At 41.5% G+C, this 18,295-nt stretch overlaps 1 protein-coding gene across 3 annotated transcripts in view; it reads left to right on the top strand.

The window, feature by feature from the left end:
- LOC141913896 (transcription factor 12-like) overlaps positions 1-18,295 on the top strand; it is a 78,160-nt gene that overhangs the window by 38,878 nt on the left and 20,987 nt on the right. Inside the window, exons 8-9 of one of the 3 annotated variants that reach the window (XM_074805083.1) lie at positions 893-1,013; positions 2,907-2,962. In XM_074805083.1, coding sequence (XP_074661184.1) covers positions 893-1,013; positions 2,907-2,962 — 177 coding nt within the window. Of the gene's footprint in view, positions 1-892; positions 1,014-2,906; positions 2,963-7,474; positions 7,675-10,581; positions 10,644-18,295 lie in introns of those variants that run through there. The other 2 variants (XM_074805085.1, XM_074805084.1) reach the window with 2 other exon arrangements.

Below are 18,295 nucleotides of genomic sequence, written 5' to 3'. Positions count from 1 at the left end.
AAATAATTTGTACTAATGCATCGACACCAGCTGGGTCCCCTCGCGCGCTCTCTCTCTTCTCTTCTCTCCTCGCTCTCTCCTCGTATTTCACAATCTCTCCGCGAAGTTGTCTTCTCGTCGTCGTCGTCGTCGCCGTCGACTACGATTAAAAACGTCGCAACAATCGGCGTCTCGCCCGGAGCCGTTAACGACGTCGCGTTGATTAATTAATCGTTCCCGCGAGGTTGACGTGGCCGGTGATGTTTACGGTTTTTGGCGACGGACTCGTCTGGACGTGTTGTGCGTGTTCGTCCTCCTGCGTTCACCTGTGCGGTTAAAATGTCAAGGTCTCTGACGGCAGAGGGCTTGCTCCCTTGCTCGAGGATGTTTCTGCTTATCACTATAGGGATTTGGAAATTATGGCGTCGCTAGACTGCCAGGGTATGAACGCATGTCATTTTAGACATATCCTCCCTCGCAAGGATTCGAACCTGATGGCACCAATAGACTCCGTCACGTTCCTCCATCTTTTGGACTCGAACTTGATATCATTGTGAAACTCTGCCACATTCCTACCTCAAAGGGATTTGAACCTGATGGCATAGCGAGACTCTGCCAAGTTCCTCCTTTGAAACTGATGGCATCCCTTGATTCTACCACATTCCTCCATGCTGGAATAAGAACCTGATGGGTTCATGAGACTCTGCCACGTTCCTTCCTCTCAGGGATTGGAACCTGATGGCACCGAAAGACTGCCTCGGTACTAACCTATGCACTATAGTAGACCCATCCTCCCTTATAGAGATTAAGGCAACCTGAAGTTATCAAGAGACATTATAGTTTCAGTTTTTCTGTCAATATTGTCGATAAATCTATTTATTCAAATTATCTCTCTCCTATTTTTCAGCCGCAGAATCTAATAGGAAGCAGCGTGCCGATGTCGCCGGACAGCTTATCACCTGCCGGTAAACCCGGTTCACCGTATTATCATTCATCTTATCCTAACAAACGGCCGGGCGATGAATCGACGCGAGGTAAGTATCATTCACAAATTCGGGCCGGTCGTCAAACGCCACCCTCTAAGGTTTGAATATGTGTGATCATCATAGACTCAGTCCTTGTCAACCTGTTGATCGAACTCCAGGTCCTGGTTGTGAAATGTAAAATCTCACAATAAGAAAGAAAGTTTCCTTGAGCTGATGTTATATTTGACGTTTCGACTAAATCCTATAAGTCATCTTCGGGAAAACTGTTGTTATGCAATGCTTCAGTATTTCTCAGGATGGCTGTAACAGGGCGGCCGCCAACTCGGAAAACCTGGGTAAACTCTCTAGAAGAAATCAGGGAAAACTCTGGGAAGTTGTCAAATTATGGCAAAAAAACCTAGAAAATTCCAGGGCCCGGTTTCATAGAGTGAGTATCAAAGTTATCCCTAGGGGTAAATCTTCAATTTGGGTGACAACCACCATAGTAACTATGAGAAACCATGGTTATTAGTGTTATCACATCGAAAAAATCAGGGAAACTCTGGTTAATAGGCGGAAACTGGCAGGCCTGTTTTAAGATCTAGTCGAAATGTCGAATGAAATACCAGTTCGAGGAAACTGCTTGTCTTTATTATCGTCCGATTTTATATCGATCTCCTCAAGTTGTTGTACCGGCTGTACAACCAGTTAGGTCGACCAGAGAGACTTCCGTCTTCAATCGCACATTCCTCTTCGTTTGCGAAAATATCATTTTATCACAATTGCTTCAATTGTGGGAATATCGTTCAATAGCTGCCTATCACTATACACCCGACTACCAGCCGAACACCGTAACGCGTAGAGCCGCTGCTTCAAATTCATCATCATAGGTCATCTCTATTTCGATGATTCTCCCGATGAATATAGCTATAACTCGCTCTCTGCGCGCTCACTCACTCGTCGGTATAATAGCTTTTCTACCCGCCAGACAAAAACATACCTTCCATCTACCTCCTCCTCGCCGTCATCGTCGTTCTCCTCGTCGTCGTCGTCGTGCCCTGAAGGCATCGAGACGGCTATTTATTTCAATATGAATGATCGTCTCGATCGGTTGCGACGATTGTTCGTGGTTATTTTCGATTTCCGGTTGTTTTCGAAAATAGCGACGAATCGTAGCCTTTACAAATCAGAAGCCTTTTCCGTCGGCGTCGGCGTTGACCTTTCGCAGCGGTCAGCGCTTATACGGGTCAAATCGCGACCGGATGGACAAATGGACCTCGCCTAACCGGGCCAATCGCCCGACCTATTCGACTTCAAGTCAGGGGTCGCATTCATATCCTGACCCAGATTCACGAAAAATGCTATTCACAATTTTTGCCGAGGCGTTGAAGTTATCGAGAATGCGAAGGTCATTATTTGTGACTAATCATAGTTTTACTGAGTCATTATCTGATAATGATTTTATCGAATTGTTGATGTCATTAAGAATGAGAAGGGCGTCATTTGTAACTAGAGGCTCCCTACGATTCCTTGATTCCTTAAAAACTTCAAAACTGAAGCCTGAAACTCCTTCAATTTGAACAAAATGCCCAAAACTCATCTTAAAACTTCAATTTTTAGAAATAGGCAAGTAGAACTTTTTGTGTAGTTTGTAGTTGTACAGACTACGCCTTAATCGACACAGTTGGGACCAGGATTTGTTTTTACCCAATTAGGCGGTACACCGAATTAGAAACCAAGTTTAGGTAGTGTATAGGATAAAAATTTACTTTCAAAATCACTGAATTTAATGGTTTACCAAGATAAACAGTACGGATTTAGGAGGAGTCCACTGTAATTGGGATATGAAAGTGATCTCCAAATTTAAAATTTTCTCCTTGAAAACACTTATATCGAGGAATATCTGTAGGGACTGTGAACTAATAATGATTGAAAATTAACAAAATTTTTTCGAATTTCCAGGTCGCGGAGGAAAATATCAAAGTAGTGCTCCCAAACGGCGGAAAGGCAGTGGTTCGGTAAGACACGGGATAAAAACTACATTTTCTACACATATTGCGATAATGGTGGTGGTGTTGATGTTGTTGCAGTCATCTCTTATAGTTTGTAACTTTACCTTAAAAACTATTAATTCTTAGCTTCGCCGCCAGATGGCGACACTCCGTAGATGAGATGAACAGTTCGTCGTAGTTCCAATCTCTACCGGTAGGTGGCTCTGTCGTCGAGAATTCTGCTGCCACTATGAATACCGACGACGACTTCAAACCTTATCGCTGGGATAAGACCGAATAAGCGTCGATAATCGGCGGCTTACCTGCGAGATTCACGTGGACATTGTTTTCGTTTTCGGATTTTTTTTTCCCTGTTTTACCTTTTTCGCGAGCTGTCTGAAGATTTCGCGTTGAGAGTTTTTTCAGATGGTATTATATAAATACGCGGGCTGTTGTTGGTTTGCGCTCGCGTGAGGCGTTTAGATTTGAGTATGATTTCAGCTGAGTCAATATTATCATTTTAGAGTTGTTTTATACATTCGAGGCTACGGTCGAAAAAAAAAAAGAAGAAAACCGAGAACATTTGAAATAAGAAAAAGCCACGGTTTGACGATCAAAGTTCTGCTCTCCCTCCTCTCCTGTCTCTGTGCTGCTAGTTTCCGAGAAGTACATGACGACCTGTTGATTTTTATACACGCATAATATGATCCAGGGTTTAGGTTTTCCGCTGCTGACTACGTTCGATTTTTGAATACTTGACTTGGTTGGATACGGCAAAATGTTTTTTTTTTCCTTTTTTTTTTAAACTTGATTTCTAAGGGTACGTACTTTCCACATACAGTTCTTATAGTTCGTTTCAACTGATTTTGCTTCAGGTACCAGTTCAACAGTTACAGTGGATTTTTTTCGACAGCTTTGGTGGATTTTTCATCAACCCAGTTCCGCTGTGGCCTGTACTAATTGTATGTGGAGCTTTTTCTAAAGTTTTACTGGATCAGTTTCACGGTTATGTCGATTTAGTTTGACTCTAAACTCCATTCAACAGTTTTGTGGGCCTAATTCGACTCTGAACTCAGTTCCACGGTTGTGTGGGTTTGATTTGACTCCGGACCCAGTTCCACAGTTATGTGGATTCAATTTGATTCTGGTTCCAGTTCGACAGTTGTGTGGGTTTTATGTGGACCCATTTCCACGGGTTTAATTCGACTCTGGACCAAGTTCCGCGGTGAATGTTTATTTGAATTTTACTTTGGTCTAATCTTCTAAACAAGTCGGAAATCTAATTATGGGAATGGAGTTCATATACATTTGGGAATACGTTTTCTCATTGGATCCTGTAAATATACCACTCCATCGATCAGTTCTAACTGGTTTGATCCGTACATTAAGCCGCCGTTGCGAGAGCTGGTAATCGAAAACTCTGCGCTGTATCAAATATTTGAAGTGTTTAGCGAATTTCAAGTGAGTTCAGTCGGTAGAAACGATATCGTATCAAATTTAATAAAGTATCCCCTATCCCTCTCTTGCGCGCTCGCTGGTACGGTTTTACTATTCTCGAGTCAACGCGTAAACATAAGCCTGAAATAATATTCATCGTTTTCGTAAAAATGTTTTCGATATCAATATTTTCGATCGAATTTCTATTTGTTTTTTTTTTTCTAATGAAAATTTTCGTGTTTTTTATATTACGTCATTCCGGGGTGTATTTGTTCATTCGCGAATTCGATCGATAGAATTTGTTCGACGGCGTTTTCTAGAATTCCTTTCTCGTCCCGAGGCCCAGTTCTGCCCTGGCGAACGCGAACTGGTTGAAAGCCACTAAAAACGGTAAATCTCGAAGTACGTAATTGGCAGTGTCGGTTCCCGTTCGTTCAAATCATCTTCTAACCATCCTGAATCGGCAAGTGACTGATTTCCCAATTCTAGCGAAGGGACAGACATTCTGAAAATGTAAACTTTTCGATAATTTTTCCCCGAAGGTAATTCTCGAAATGCGAATGTCAGAATTCTTCATAAGTCGGTGAAATCGAAACCGGGAAATTTTGAGATTTAAAATTCAGACAATCGGCTTACTCGGAAGAGTGTTTCGAAATAAACGGCTCTACCTATAGCTCGGTCGCCATGACGACCGTAGTCGTATAGCTCCGCATTGGTATATATAGAAACAGCTGTCGCCAGTCACTGGGGATGACTGTCGAAGTCATTTGCATAAAATCATCATCGCGCACACGTAGCGTCATAGCTGGCTGCGGTCCCAGTTCGATGGCGTATATACGTCACATACGAGTGTTTTAGGCCGAGCCGAAGTATTTAATCAGGTGTACATAGATTTTAGGAAAAATTATAAATTCAATACAACGTTTAACTGGGTGGCCATTTGGGAAATATCTCTCGTTCGAAAAAAATCAGGGAACAGTCGGGGAATTTTGTTTTTAAAAAAAGCTGAAGATCAGAGAAATGTGTTGAGATCGCGCATAAAATCAAATAGTTTCTGTCTATGTCTTAAGTATTTGACTGCGCGTTAATTGATCGGATTCTGAGCTGATGAAGTCAGGGAAAACGACGTGTGCATACGAGGGAATTGTCAGGGAAATAGCTAGTCAAATAAAAGTGGCCCGTAAGAACCCTGGCATGAACTCTTATAATCTAGATGAGTTTACCGGGCCAGTCCAAGATTTCAGTTGACAAATTCTTTCATTTTCCCGCTAAATGAGTGCTTGCAGTTTTGGTTAAGCGGTATTTTCATAATCTTTACATTTACTCATAAACAGTATTGAAATCATTAGTTTCATCAAGCACTTTATAACTAGAGTTTCAAATATGGCTATTCAATATAGTTTCATAAAGTTCCTTAGTATGATACTTTTAGATAGTGTGAAATGTCCAATGCCATAAAGGCTTTCGATGCAGTGATCCATATAATTTTAAGATTATTTAATATCAAAGAATTAATGTTAGTCCATTCATGCCAGTAGTCATTGTTTTATTTACATTGTTCGAAGATTAGCCCTACAGGCGATATCTGCATTGCTCAATTAAGTTGGTGTCATGTTGTGTGATTTGGGTGGAGTCCCCCAGGGGGTGCATAATGACCTACTGCATTCAGAGGGACTCCCATTCAAAACGGAATCATTGTTTGCTTTGTAGATAATGATTTTAACTGACTGATGAGTCAATATTGTATCAGTTGACTTTCTATTGTTTCTGCTATTAGGAAAAGGAGTGCGCTGAGTGAACAGGCATATCTGCCTGCGGAAGTTGTGCCTCGGAAGACCTGACTTGAGGTTCTAACCAATTTAACTGATCAATCATTTTTCCTAAATCATTTAATTCATCGATAAAAAGAAGGTCCCCATCAAAATAACAAATTATAATTTTACTGAATCTTTGAGGTTATCGAGAATGAGAAGGTCGTCGGGTCTCAATAATAATTTATTGACACCCTGAGCTAATTTTAGCGAGTATGTTTTTCGGTTTTAGCCACGCGCACGCGACGACAACGCGAGTCGAGCTCTCCGCCCGTCCTCAATTAAACAGCTAATATTTATCGAGCAAATAAATTCATCATCGTTTGCGAGAGAAATACACGAAAATTGATCTGAACGTTCGAGTGGAATATCAGCAGTGTGAGAACATATACAGCTGAGAGAGCCATTCAACATAGTCATCGTCGACAAGACAGAACTGTCCTTCTAGCTTCACAGACTCTCTCCCCTCTCTTCTCTCACTCATCTCCCTCTCTACCCCTTCATTCCTTCATTTCCACTTTCCGCCTATTTTCTCTACCTCACTTGTCTTCCTATCGCCCTTATCCGCTTCTTGTACCCTTTGTTTCCCAACGTAAGATTCTTAACGCCGCAACCTTTTTGGATTTCCTAACTTATCTTTCCTATCGTTAACTGGGACTTCGGACTAATTTTGCCACCGGTCCCAGTTAGTCCGTAGTTAATCAAGGCTTACCGTATAAGACAACATAAGCTGATGCTCGGACTATAAGGTCATGCTAATCACACCCATATGACACCGACAATGCAGACTTGAGTGCTGAGATTAAAGACTTCGCGCTATTCTTTAGAAGTTGGATGAAAGTGTTATTTTGTATCATCAGGGAATTCAGGTGCTTTCAGTGAAATCATGAACATTTCTTTTTTACTGGGTCGGTTTTGAGGTCGTATCATCTTTTGACGTCCTTCAAACGATTAATTACTCGCGACTTGTTGATCGAAGTTAACGAAGTCTCTCGTGTGGGGTAAACGCGTAAGGGTGCTGTTTGTGAGGCGTGTGCTCGGCGTAGGGCGCACACAATGCGCACGCCCGATGACAATGCACACTTGTTATATATGTTTGCCTAGCTGTCCAGCTGGTGCACTACGCTATTGTAACGACGGGGCACGTGTCGTGATGACCACCTATCCTCCCTCCCGACGCGTTCGTCGAAGCGATTGGACCGGCCCGCATGTGTTGCACATGCTGCCCGCCCCTGCATCGCGACGAATAGGACTGTCCCCGGCGTTGCGAGTATTGTCGGGGCCTCTATCACTCACGCGCGCGAAGGGCTTATTGTTTATTTGATCGGGACGTTTACGTAGTATAGACTTTTAATCATCTGAATTTTCGTCACGCGAGGGAAGAAGTCTAGATAGATCGCCTTCGAAACGCGAGGAATTTAAATTTCGCACATCCCGAGTTCGAGGACGCGCACGCCGAGCGTTCGTGTTACGAGTATGATTTTACCGTGGGTACGTAAAACCGTTAAAACACTGTTCGCGATAACATGCACCCCTGTTTAACTAGCCGATTACTAGAAGTTGTCGTTGACCAATACTTTTTCGTCGGGTTTTATCATTCGCATCGTCATCAGCAGGTGTTTAAATCATGTTTGATAACAGGTGTTTCTGTTAATCTGAATCGGAAACAACATGTAGCAAATTCGATAATAGGCGTTTAATTGTTCGACAGTTGATTATTGCTCATTTCGTTAGCGTTTTGATATTTTGCTTTCATAGCTTTTGTTCTTTGATTCGGGGATTCGATTTTTTGGTGATGATTTCGTGGTAGTATTCTGTTGGCTCCATTACCGCAGGCCACGGTTATGATGAAGAGTCGGAATATCGAAAATAGCCTCGATTCTAGTCGTACGCAAAATCTAGAACTGTTAAAAACTAGGTTTATATACGGAGCTCTAGGTCCAGGTTTGCTAAAGGGATTAGGCTTAACGTTCCCTGAACTATATCATACCTGTGTACGTATGGGATCTTTCTAGGATTTCTCGGTTTTGGGATGAATTGAGCATGAGTTCATTATCGAGATCGCAAAGCGTTACTGATAGGGTTAGGATTTGTGGACGCAGCGCAGTTGAAACCGGAATCGTTTTCTAAATGGGATTTTTCTGCCTATAACTAACGCACGTTTTAAAACGATTATTTCGCGCGATAAATCATCGGGAAACATTTCCGAAAATCCATGTTAGATTTGTAAAACGAGAGAATCGAATATAGGGGCTGTGTATGCCACGATGATGATGATAAAATCGATGTTGAATATTTTATCAGAATCGTAGTTTGTTAGTGTGTGTTTAATCGGGTCAGATCTAGCGCGGAGTCACGTGTTGTATGTGTATATGTTAGTAGTACTCTAATGTCGATGATTATATCGGACTAAGTAATTCAAAACTGTCGGACTAAGTAATTCAAAACTGTCGAACAGAGATAAAAGAGACAATGAACATTTAAAGGACACTTCATTCGTGAATGTGCCCCTATCTGTTAATTCGGGGCCTTGCTATAATCGCTAAGTGGAAATATTTTAGGGCGGCTGCATATACTATAATGTTGCTTTTATCTCTATTCGGGATGATAGATTTAGATTAAGCAAAGGGTTGGGGTTCATCGAGGATTTTGGAAGAGATTTTGGGTGGTTTTTGGGCGGGATTGGCCGGGTTTAAGGTATCATGAGGGCTGCTACGACTCCTTGATTCCTTAAAAACTCCTTCCTAACGTAAAATGCTTTTCAAGGTGCATGAAACTCTTTTAATTTAAGCGAAATGCTTGAAACTCCTTAAAAACTCCTTTAATTTCGAGAAAGTTTGTCTAGTTTATAGATGTACAGTAGACTAGGCCAAAATCGGTACGGTTAGGAAGGGGATTTTGTTTTTCCCCGATTATGCAGTTTTTTCCTAGAAAACTCCTTATATCCTGGAATAACTGATACGTAGATATCCTGTTACGACAGGGTAGAGGTAGAATAGGATAAAGGGTAAGAATAAAAGAAGTCAAGTTTATTTCATTACGATGAGTCATATTTTATCTGATACGACGATAAATTCTCCTCGATCGTGATTATGTTTTTTTCGTGAGTATATTTGAAATGATATCGCACGGCGGCGTTGCGTGGGACGGACGCTACGGCGTTATTGTAGAATAACTATATTATTATTGATTAATTTATGCGTTCGTTCGTCGTATGCCGTCATATCCAACGACGACGACGCCGCGGCGGACAGCGCTAGATTTTCATTTTCGCGAAATATTACGTTTCGCGGTCGCGATACTGACGACGCGGCGCGGCGCGGAGTCATTTCACTCACTGGTCCGTCGTTATGAAGACTTAGTGTGGTTTTATTGTCAGGACGTAACGTATCAGCGACTGACTGTCAGGTAAATTGTAGATCAGGGATCACTTACTGGAAATCGGGGAATTTTGTAGAAAAGGTTCAAAATCGGGGAAAAGTCTGGGAAATAAGTTGAGATTGCTAGATCGCGGGTATTGTCAAACAGTGCGCGTCTATGTCTTACGTTATTTGACTGTGTTAATCGATCGGATTCTTAGCAGTTCAAGTCAGGGAAAACAAGGTGCATGTCAGGGAATATAGTCAGAGGATAAGCTAGTCTAAAGTGGTCACTCCAATAGATGTAACGTGTTTGTAAATAGCGATACAGTACGTTTTGTGGTTGAAACTTGAGTGTAAACGGTAACTAGTTACATTTGTATTATTCAAACCTGGGTGTAAACAGTTGTTAGGTACAAACCAAAGCTCATGATAGTCGGGGTTAGTTGATATTTTGAGTCAATAGGTATTGGTCAATACTACACTTCAATATAGGCCTGAATCACCTTCATTTAAGAGTAAGAAAAACATTTATCAAATGCTTTCATTTTGTGCGTCATAACTGTATTAGGTAATCAGAGACCTATTTTTATCTATTAGTTTTTTTTTCCCAAAATTTTGTTCACAATCGGAAAATTTGTCTTTTGGACTTTCTAGAAATAAAGGCGACCAAAAAAAAGACGCCGCGCTACTATAGACTTTCTACGTTCGTAGTTGTTGCTATGACGACGCAATTAGTCATCGTCGTCGCGTGAGTCGCGATCGATAACGATCGAAAAATTATATCGAAAATCGACGAGAATATCGGATCAACTATCGATCGCAGCGCCCTCGATCGACCAGTTTGATTCGGACGTTTACCAACGAGTTTCATAAACGGCAATTGTTTTGAGTAAACTCCACCTAGCGGACATATTACGAACTAAAAGTCGATCGTTTCGACTGAAGTCGGAGTGAAACTCCACCTAGCGGACTCGACGCGAACTAATTATGTGCGAAACGCTACACGCTCTGCAGCCGATTGCCATGGCGATGAGATTATCCGAGCCGACCGATAACGACGGCGTGGAGATGGACTACGCCGAACTGAAACCGTTACAGGTAACTACCGGGTCACGTGACGCATAGGCGGGTATTCGATTGGTGGAGGAAATTTTAGCTTTAGTTGGTGGTGGTAGTGTCGGTGATGGTTACGTACCCGGTCCATAGATGGCGTTCTTATTCGAAAAGGTGGCTGCTTCAGTCAGTCAATGAGAGACTCAAGTAATGACTCTTTAGAGAAGTCCTCATCTTTTTCAGTCAAACTGATGACTCCTTCTGTAGTTTCTTAATCTTTTTCTCAGTCAAAGCGATCGCTCTTTCTATAGAGAAGTCTCCGTCTTCCTCGGTTAAAGTAATGACTCTATAGCGAAGTCTACATCTTTCTAAGTCAAGCCGATGACTCTTTATACTGATGACTCTTGCCATAGAGGACTCTTGCCATAGAGAAGTCTTCATCTTCCACAGTCTAAGTGATGACTCTCTCTTAATAGAGAAGTCTTCATCTATCTAGGTTTCATCTACACCTTTCTCTGTATATGACACAGGAACCTCCTGAAATGCTGCAATTTAATGCGGTTTTACCAGTCATTCCAATACTGACATTACAGAGCACCTGTTACTGGTATTCGATATCCGCGTTTTCCTCTAGGGCAAGGACCTCTCAACATGCTCCGGTTTAATGCCTCTATAAGGCCGTTGCTCCTCTGTCAAACAGCCTGGGATCTCGTCGCAAATAGCAAACACCATAAACTGTCTTAAATCAACAAGTACTGAGACAATTTACTGCGTTTATCTCCTCATCCTCCCGGGCACGAACCCTTATAACCCTCGGTTGTTTTTCCGATAGCGAGCGGGAGACTGACTGAGCCTGAAATAGATATTCGGAACGTTAGGGTTTTTTTTCTATAACTCGAAGGACGCTCGACTGCTCTTTTCGCGGGAACCGGAGAGACTGAGACTCATTACCTAATAATAACACGCCGGTGTTTACGTACGTTGATTCGTACCTATTGAGACAGGTGTGTTTCATACGTTTTACCTGTTCGGGTTTCTTCGTTGCCCGTTTCGTGTTTTTCGTTTGCTCTGGCGCGCGTGCGCGTGCGCCCGGGTTTGCGTTACGCCTCGTCGAGTGTCTCGGCGCCCTCGGCGCGGGTGTTTGTTTTGTGAATATCGCGATATTTCTTATGATAACATCTCTTCTTGCGAGAGATCGCGGCGCGCTCGCGAACGAGGGAAGATCCGCTTGAATTAATGTTTTCGTTACGTATAAAACGCGGTGGGCAGACGGAGACGGAAAGGTGGGTTGATTGACAGGTAGGCGGGGTTGTTTTTGTTTTTTTCATCTCTTTGGAATCCTAAGTACCGTATATGAATCTTTATATCATAAACTCTTTCCCGCCCTTCAGATAACTTTGCGTAGATCCTCTTTAGCTTTATTAGAGGGCGAGATATTGTACTGTAGCATCCTCGAGTTAGGACGAGTCTTATTTTGTGCATAGTTTTCTAGCGAGTGCGAATGTGTAAAATGTCATTTGGTTCAAACCCTCATCGAGGTTGTCACTGACCATAAAAGCGAGGAAAACTCAGGAATTCGGAAAAAATCTAGGGAAAAAAAATCAGGGTAATCTCAATTTGATAGATTTTATCATGTACCATCGAAGCATTATCTAAATTCCTTAGACAAAAGCCATCTATGGACCCCAGGACACAGAGGTTAGCGTAACCAATGTGTCAATGCTTTGCTTGTTTGTAGAGATGTAAATTGAACTCGCGGCTTGAAATTTAATTCTTTCATATTCAACAGTTATACTTAACAATGATATTGGCGCACGCGGGAGAGTTTGAGTTGTTCAATACACGTGCGATAAAAGAGAGGGTCGGATATTTGAGACAACTCGCGGTCTGACAACAGGACCGACTGAACGGCTGCCTTGACGGCAAACATCACCCATTCAACGCACACATGTCGCATTCAAAACGATCGCAAATAGTCTAATTTTCGATATAAAAGTTCGGTAAATATCGAAGCTGATTAAACGTCTCTTGTCGTTGACTGAAGCGCCAGGATGATGATGTTATGAGCTCGGAACAAGATCTCGACTTTCTAAAAACGATGCAACTCGGCGCATGTCCGTGGTTTGTTGATTTGGCCCCAATAGTCGGAGCTGCCAACCGTTCCTGATTTTCTCCTGGAAATTATGAGTAAGACGTGATTTGTTTGATGCGTACAGAAATATCAAAGATGTTACTGAGGGTCTTACTGTTGATTACTGATTAATTTGAGCAGAAATATGAAAGATGTCACTGAGGGTCTTACTGTTGATTACTGATTAATTTGAACAGAAATATTAAAGATGTTGCTGAGGGTCTTACTGTTGATTACTGATTAATTTGAACAGAAATATGAAAGATGTTACCGAGGGTCTTACTGTTGATTACTGATTAATTTGAACAGAAATATCAAAGATGTTGCTGAGGGTCTTACTGTTGATTACTGATTAATTTGAACAGAAATATCAAAGACGTTACTAAGGGTATTACTGTTGATTACTGATTAATTTGAACAGAAATATCAAAGATGTTACTGCTGAGGGTCTTACTGTTGATTACTGATTAATTTGAACACTTTCTTTCATATTTCAATGAAATGTTTCTGAAAAAAAATTCAACTTGTTTCTGATATAGTGCTTGAGAATAGTGCTTGAGATTGACTGAAGCATCGGACGATTTTCTGAGAACTCGAATCTAAGAACACCAAAATCGTGTTCCATGTCTGCTTTATGCTTTGAGAAAGTCCATTCATGTGCGGAATTCGATATAGGTTTAGACTAGGCGTAATACGGTTAGCTGCTGCTCAGAAAGACGGGTATGAGACAAGTGTTTAGCAGATTATCGGCCTACAAAAAATTTGATAACGTTATCCTTCGCGATGATCGAGATATCCGGGGTGGAGCACATGTACGACCCACTAACACTGATTACCGATAGATCAAAGTTTAGATGTTGGATTTCATGTTTTTGGACGGTCGAAAATAGATGAAGAAAATATTTTATGCGAATTCCTCCCTTTGCTTCAGGCAAAGATGGCGATTCTGTCAAAATTAATATTATTTTCCTACTGATATCCATTGAAAAATGGGTAAAGTGGTCCGATTGCTGAGGCAACATCCTCACAGGGAAATGGGTTTCGTCAGAAAATTGATAAGGACTCTGAATTGATGACGCTTAAGTGTTTAAAGATTGGCCAGTGTAAACGAGTTGCGCTTGCTTAACCTCGTAAAGCTCGGTAAATTCTGATGCCATTGCCATTTGCTTAAAAGCTTCAATGAATAGACATAGGGTCAATTAATACCAAAATATTACCACGGTATTCGTTCTTGGTTAACTAGAACAATATTTCGCGTGACTCTATCGGATTTTATCCGGTACTGTTTGAATATGCTGGTTGAAATCCGGATTGACATCTGTACCTTCCGGAGATGCTAAGTTGCGAGCGGGTGTGTGCGCGTAATAATTTTTTTCCCCTGCCGGTAAAACGGAACACATGCCATTTCACTATAGACATCTGCGAAGACCCCGAGCAGCGAACAACAGTTACAGGGCCACCACCTGTGCACATGCTCGTGTGTGCTCAAGTTCTCACGGCTAATTAGGCGGATAAATTCGACACCGTTTTTGTCGATTTCCAGGAACTCGTCGAGATACAATTTCTGGGATCATTTCCGGGATTTCGACGCTGGCGAAATTTAAATTCATCGAAATTTGTCTCAAGTTTCGGGAGGATCTTCTCGTTTGGGATACAAGTGTATATTTGCGGATAGATTCATTAGATTCATGGCCGTCTGACCACGAAACTAGTAACAAGTGGAAGAAGACTTTGAGTAAATTCATCTGGATTGTCTGAAAAGTCGGAGAAAAAAAAATTCGATAAATTCACTATTTTGTATGTTAATCATTCGAGTAATTAACTCTGATCCATTGACCATCATCACTAGTAGTCGCGGTAAACGCGGTTTTCACAGCTCGTGAGTTTTGAACAATAGACTACCCGAGCGGGAACATCTGTCCACACGCGCTGGTCGTCACGCTTCCGAAAGCTTCCACAATTGTTCTAAGTACGCACTGGCCGCTGAGGATTAATTATCCTAGCTGTAATTCTATAGAATTGAGTGATACTCTTACATAGGCTATTATAGTTGAGTGTGTAGGCCCCTGTAGAGTAGTCACCGGCATTCCCCGCAGGGCACTCGAGATTTCACTGCAGGTGAATTGAATTGAAGAATTCATCTTTGGGAAAATTTTAGACTTCACAAGTTTACGATCGCCAGAAAATTTGTTATCGCCGTAGAAAGGATTTTTAGGAACTTTTCGAGAGAATTTCGCCGACGAACTTCGAGAATTCTGCTTTCCGCAATCAGGGGAATTAGTGTGGATGCAAAAACTGAAATTTCTGTTGTAAATAAAACTCTGCCATGTTTTATTTCTCGAGACCTCCGCAGTTACAGGTAAACGCGCGACGAATTTTCTAATTCTTTCTAACTGGGCAAAAAAGTCTCTAGATTCTGGTTTACTTTTTTTAAGTCTATTGACTGAATAGGTAAATACTGACCAGGCCATTATCGGATTTTTTCATTCGAGTCTTTCCCACAAATCTGGGGATCTGGTATTGACTTCGAACACCTCAAATTCGCAGTTGACCTCTCGGACTGAATTGTTTTTAATTTTTTCTACTTTGCCCGCTTTGTATAAAATGTACATATTAAAATTATCACTATCAACCGTATGCTTTAAAGACTGAATTGGTATTAACGAGGAATTATGATTTCGTCGCGAATTTGAATATATTTACATAGTTAAAACGACGCAAACAACGGCGACTACTTTCTATAAAAAAATTATGATCCTATTCCAAACCGCCCGACGAGGCGGTAACAGCTTGCCCACTCGCGCCCGTATATACTTCGACGACGGGAATTTCATCTGAAATTTTATTGCCCGCGTCATAAATTCCTCGTAAATATCGCATAAAATGGTAGTATTTTTTTTTTCGTGGAGTTGTGTTTTTCGAATATAGATTTTTTTTTTTTCTTGCGATGTATGACGTGGTGTGTATGTTGTGTGTATCTATTGAAGGGGTACTCTTGTCGTGAACATCCTACTATCACCTGTACCAAGTCAAGTACCTCTTTTTCCCCCATTCATCAACGACCAGATGTTTCCTTTTCAGTTTTCCATATTTTCTGTATATGTGTGTATATATATATATAAATTCACGGAATTTGACAAATTTTACCACAAATCCCTGTATTTCTATTTCTTAATCGATACATTGCCTTGTTGTAAATTGGGAAAGCCGTAAGAGCCCAGGTTATGCGTTTGTTATCATAGTAAAGATATACGTTACACCGGGCACGCATCCTTCAAGAGAGAGACAGGGTTTTTTTACTACGGGGTTCGGGCGTGTTGGTTTAGATCAGCCAACTCGCTACTTAGTCTATTTTCGATCTTTTGAAGTTCTTTAATAACAAATTCAAATGTTTTCCCATCTGCGGCCGATATGGTTTCGTTTCGTCGGTTTCGAGGGCCTACAATAATAATTTATAGGTATGAAAACATCTCGGCTCCGTGGCGGCGCGCACGTGGCCGCGGTATTATCGAAATAAAACGGGTTCCTTCAAAAAACTGGATTAAGATCAGAATGGTGGCCTGTTTAGGTATATCGGTCTTGCGAGTTCTTGTTTTATTGACGCAGGGTCCCGGTGGTAGCAGTCAGTCAGTCAGTCTTTCACTGGTCTCTCATCAATCCAGGGTTCATGCGTTTGGCTCCTGGTGGTAGCAGTCAGTCAGTCAGCCTTTCAGTCTTTCACTGGTTTCTCATTAATCCAAGGTTCATGCGTTTGGCTCCTAGTGGTCAGTCAGTCTTTGGGATCCTGCTTGGCGCCCAGTTCAACAGGCAATGCTTCAGATCAAGTGAGAATCTAGATCTCTCTCAAGCCACAGCAGGGTTCGCGGTGTACACAGCTGATCTCCCGCGCGCACCGGAGGCTCCCGTTGACACTGGCAGCTGAGTAAAAACAGGTGTCGAAATACTCGTAATACAGGTGGTCAAATCAGCCGGGGAATCCCCCCATCGTTCGGGCCATATGTGCCGGCGAAAAACTGGAGGACTTGAACCAGCTGACTAACGAGCGAGATTCTCAGCTGGCAAACCTGCGCGACGAGTTCTCATCTGATTACAGCTGATGTTTTTATTTTTTTTATAGATTTCAATCAAAGTCACAATTTCAGTTCGTAAATAGAATCATTGCCGGTTACGATTTACAAAGCTGGATCCAGTTCCTGGGTCGTGAGTTAGAATCAGTTCGTTTTGAATGAGTGAATTGTCTATACCTGAAGCAGAGCTGCCAACACCGTTCCTGACTTTCACTTTTTGTTACTATTTTTGACGAAAAGTACTGATTCATACAGCAATATGAAAGATGTTTTTACTGAGGGTCTTACTGTTGATTACTGATTAATTTGAAAATTTTAGTTCGTCATATTTCGTTGAAACGGTACTGAAAAAAATTCAACTAGTCACTGACAGCACATTTCAAAGGTTGGCAGCCCGGTAAAAATTTGTGTAGCGACGAGCAGAATATGCCCATCCCAAATATGTTAAATTCGACATATTCAAAATCAGCATTTCTTTCTATAACAAATCGCCACGATGCGCTAAATATAAAATGGCCGACCGCCGATACGTGTTCGAGGCGTCGAGTATAAATGATTTTTCGCTGGCACGGCCGTCGATGTCGACAGAGAACGGGAGAGAGGAGAGAGAGAGAGAGGGGAGGGGAACAAGTTCAGATGATCGATTTTGTTCAATACGTGTGTGTGATATGTATATATATAGAAGAGAGCTTTTCAGTAACAGCTGTTGTATTGTGCATTGTATTGTGCGTCGTTGTATATTGTATTGTGTATTTTACCATAGCATTTTATGTATACCCGCAGTATATATCTATATACTCAGGTTTAAAAACTTGTTGTCGACATCTTTCCGTCGCGAATTGGCAACTTTCGAATCGATGAGAATATTGTATCTAATTTTCAAAGATTCAAAGATGATAGCGGAACGAACTTTAATGAACTCGCATATATGAATTTTAAGGCTAGAAATCCATCCTTTTTTTCTCCTAAAAATAAATTAGTTCCTAAAAATAATTTTCTCCTGCGATAAAATTCAAAATCAGTTCAGTTCAATGGCTGCCCGACCTGTTATGGTTAGCTTAATCGTGAATTTATGTAAAAAAGTTACGTACAGGGTAGATAGGCGTCCGGTCGGGTCAACTTCGACCTCATCATGAAGCAATTTTTTAAGCCTAAGTATAGATTTTCTATCGAAGATGTTCCCTTCAGTTTAGATTTGAACTTAGACGCTTTCAAAAATGATAGCTGACTCTGAAATTGCCCTATGACTTCACTGGATACTGTACCATTGATTTGATATGATAAAAGGAAAATTGAAGCGGAAAGATGTTAATGCTAGAAGGCGATTCGATGATATTGTAAGGGGATTTAAGGGGTAGCCATCATTTATTGAAGGGTCCATCCATCCATCCATGTAGACTGAGGTAAATTCGCTTACATTCCATTCAAATGCAAATCAATCCCGAGCTCCGTCAGAGAGAGAGAGAGCGCGCGCGAGAGCCAAGCCATTGTGCTGTATT

The sequence above is a fragment of the Tubulanus polymorphus genome, chromosome 12 (genome assembly GCF_964204645.1).
Source record: "Tubulanus polymorphus chromosome 12, tnTubPoly1.2, whole genome shotgun sequence".
NCBI lineage: Eukaryota > Metazoa > Nemertea > Palaeonemertea > Tubulaniformes > Tubulanidae > Tubulanus > Tubulanus polymorphus.
The sequence above is the reverse complement of the archived record's forward strand: the minus strand, read 5'-3'. Positions and strand labels throughout refer to the sequence as shown.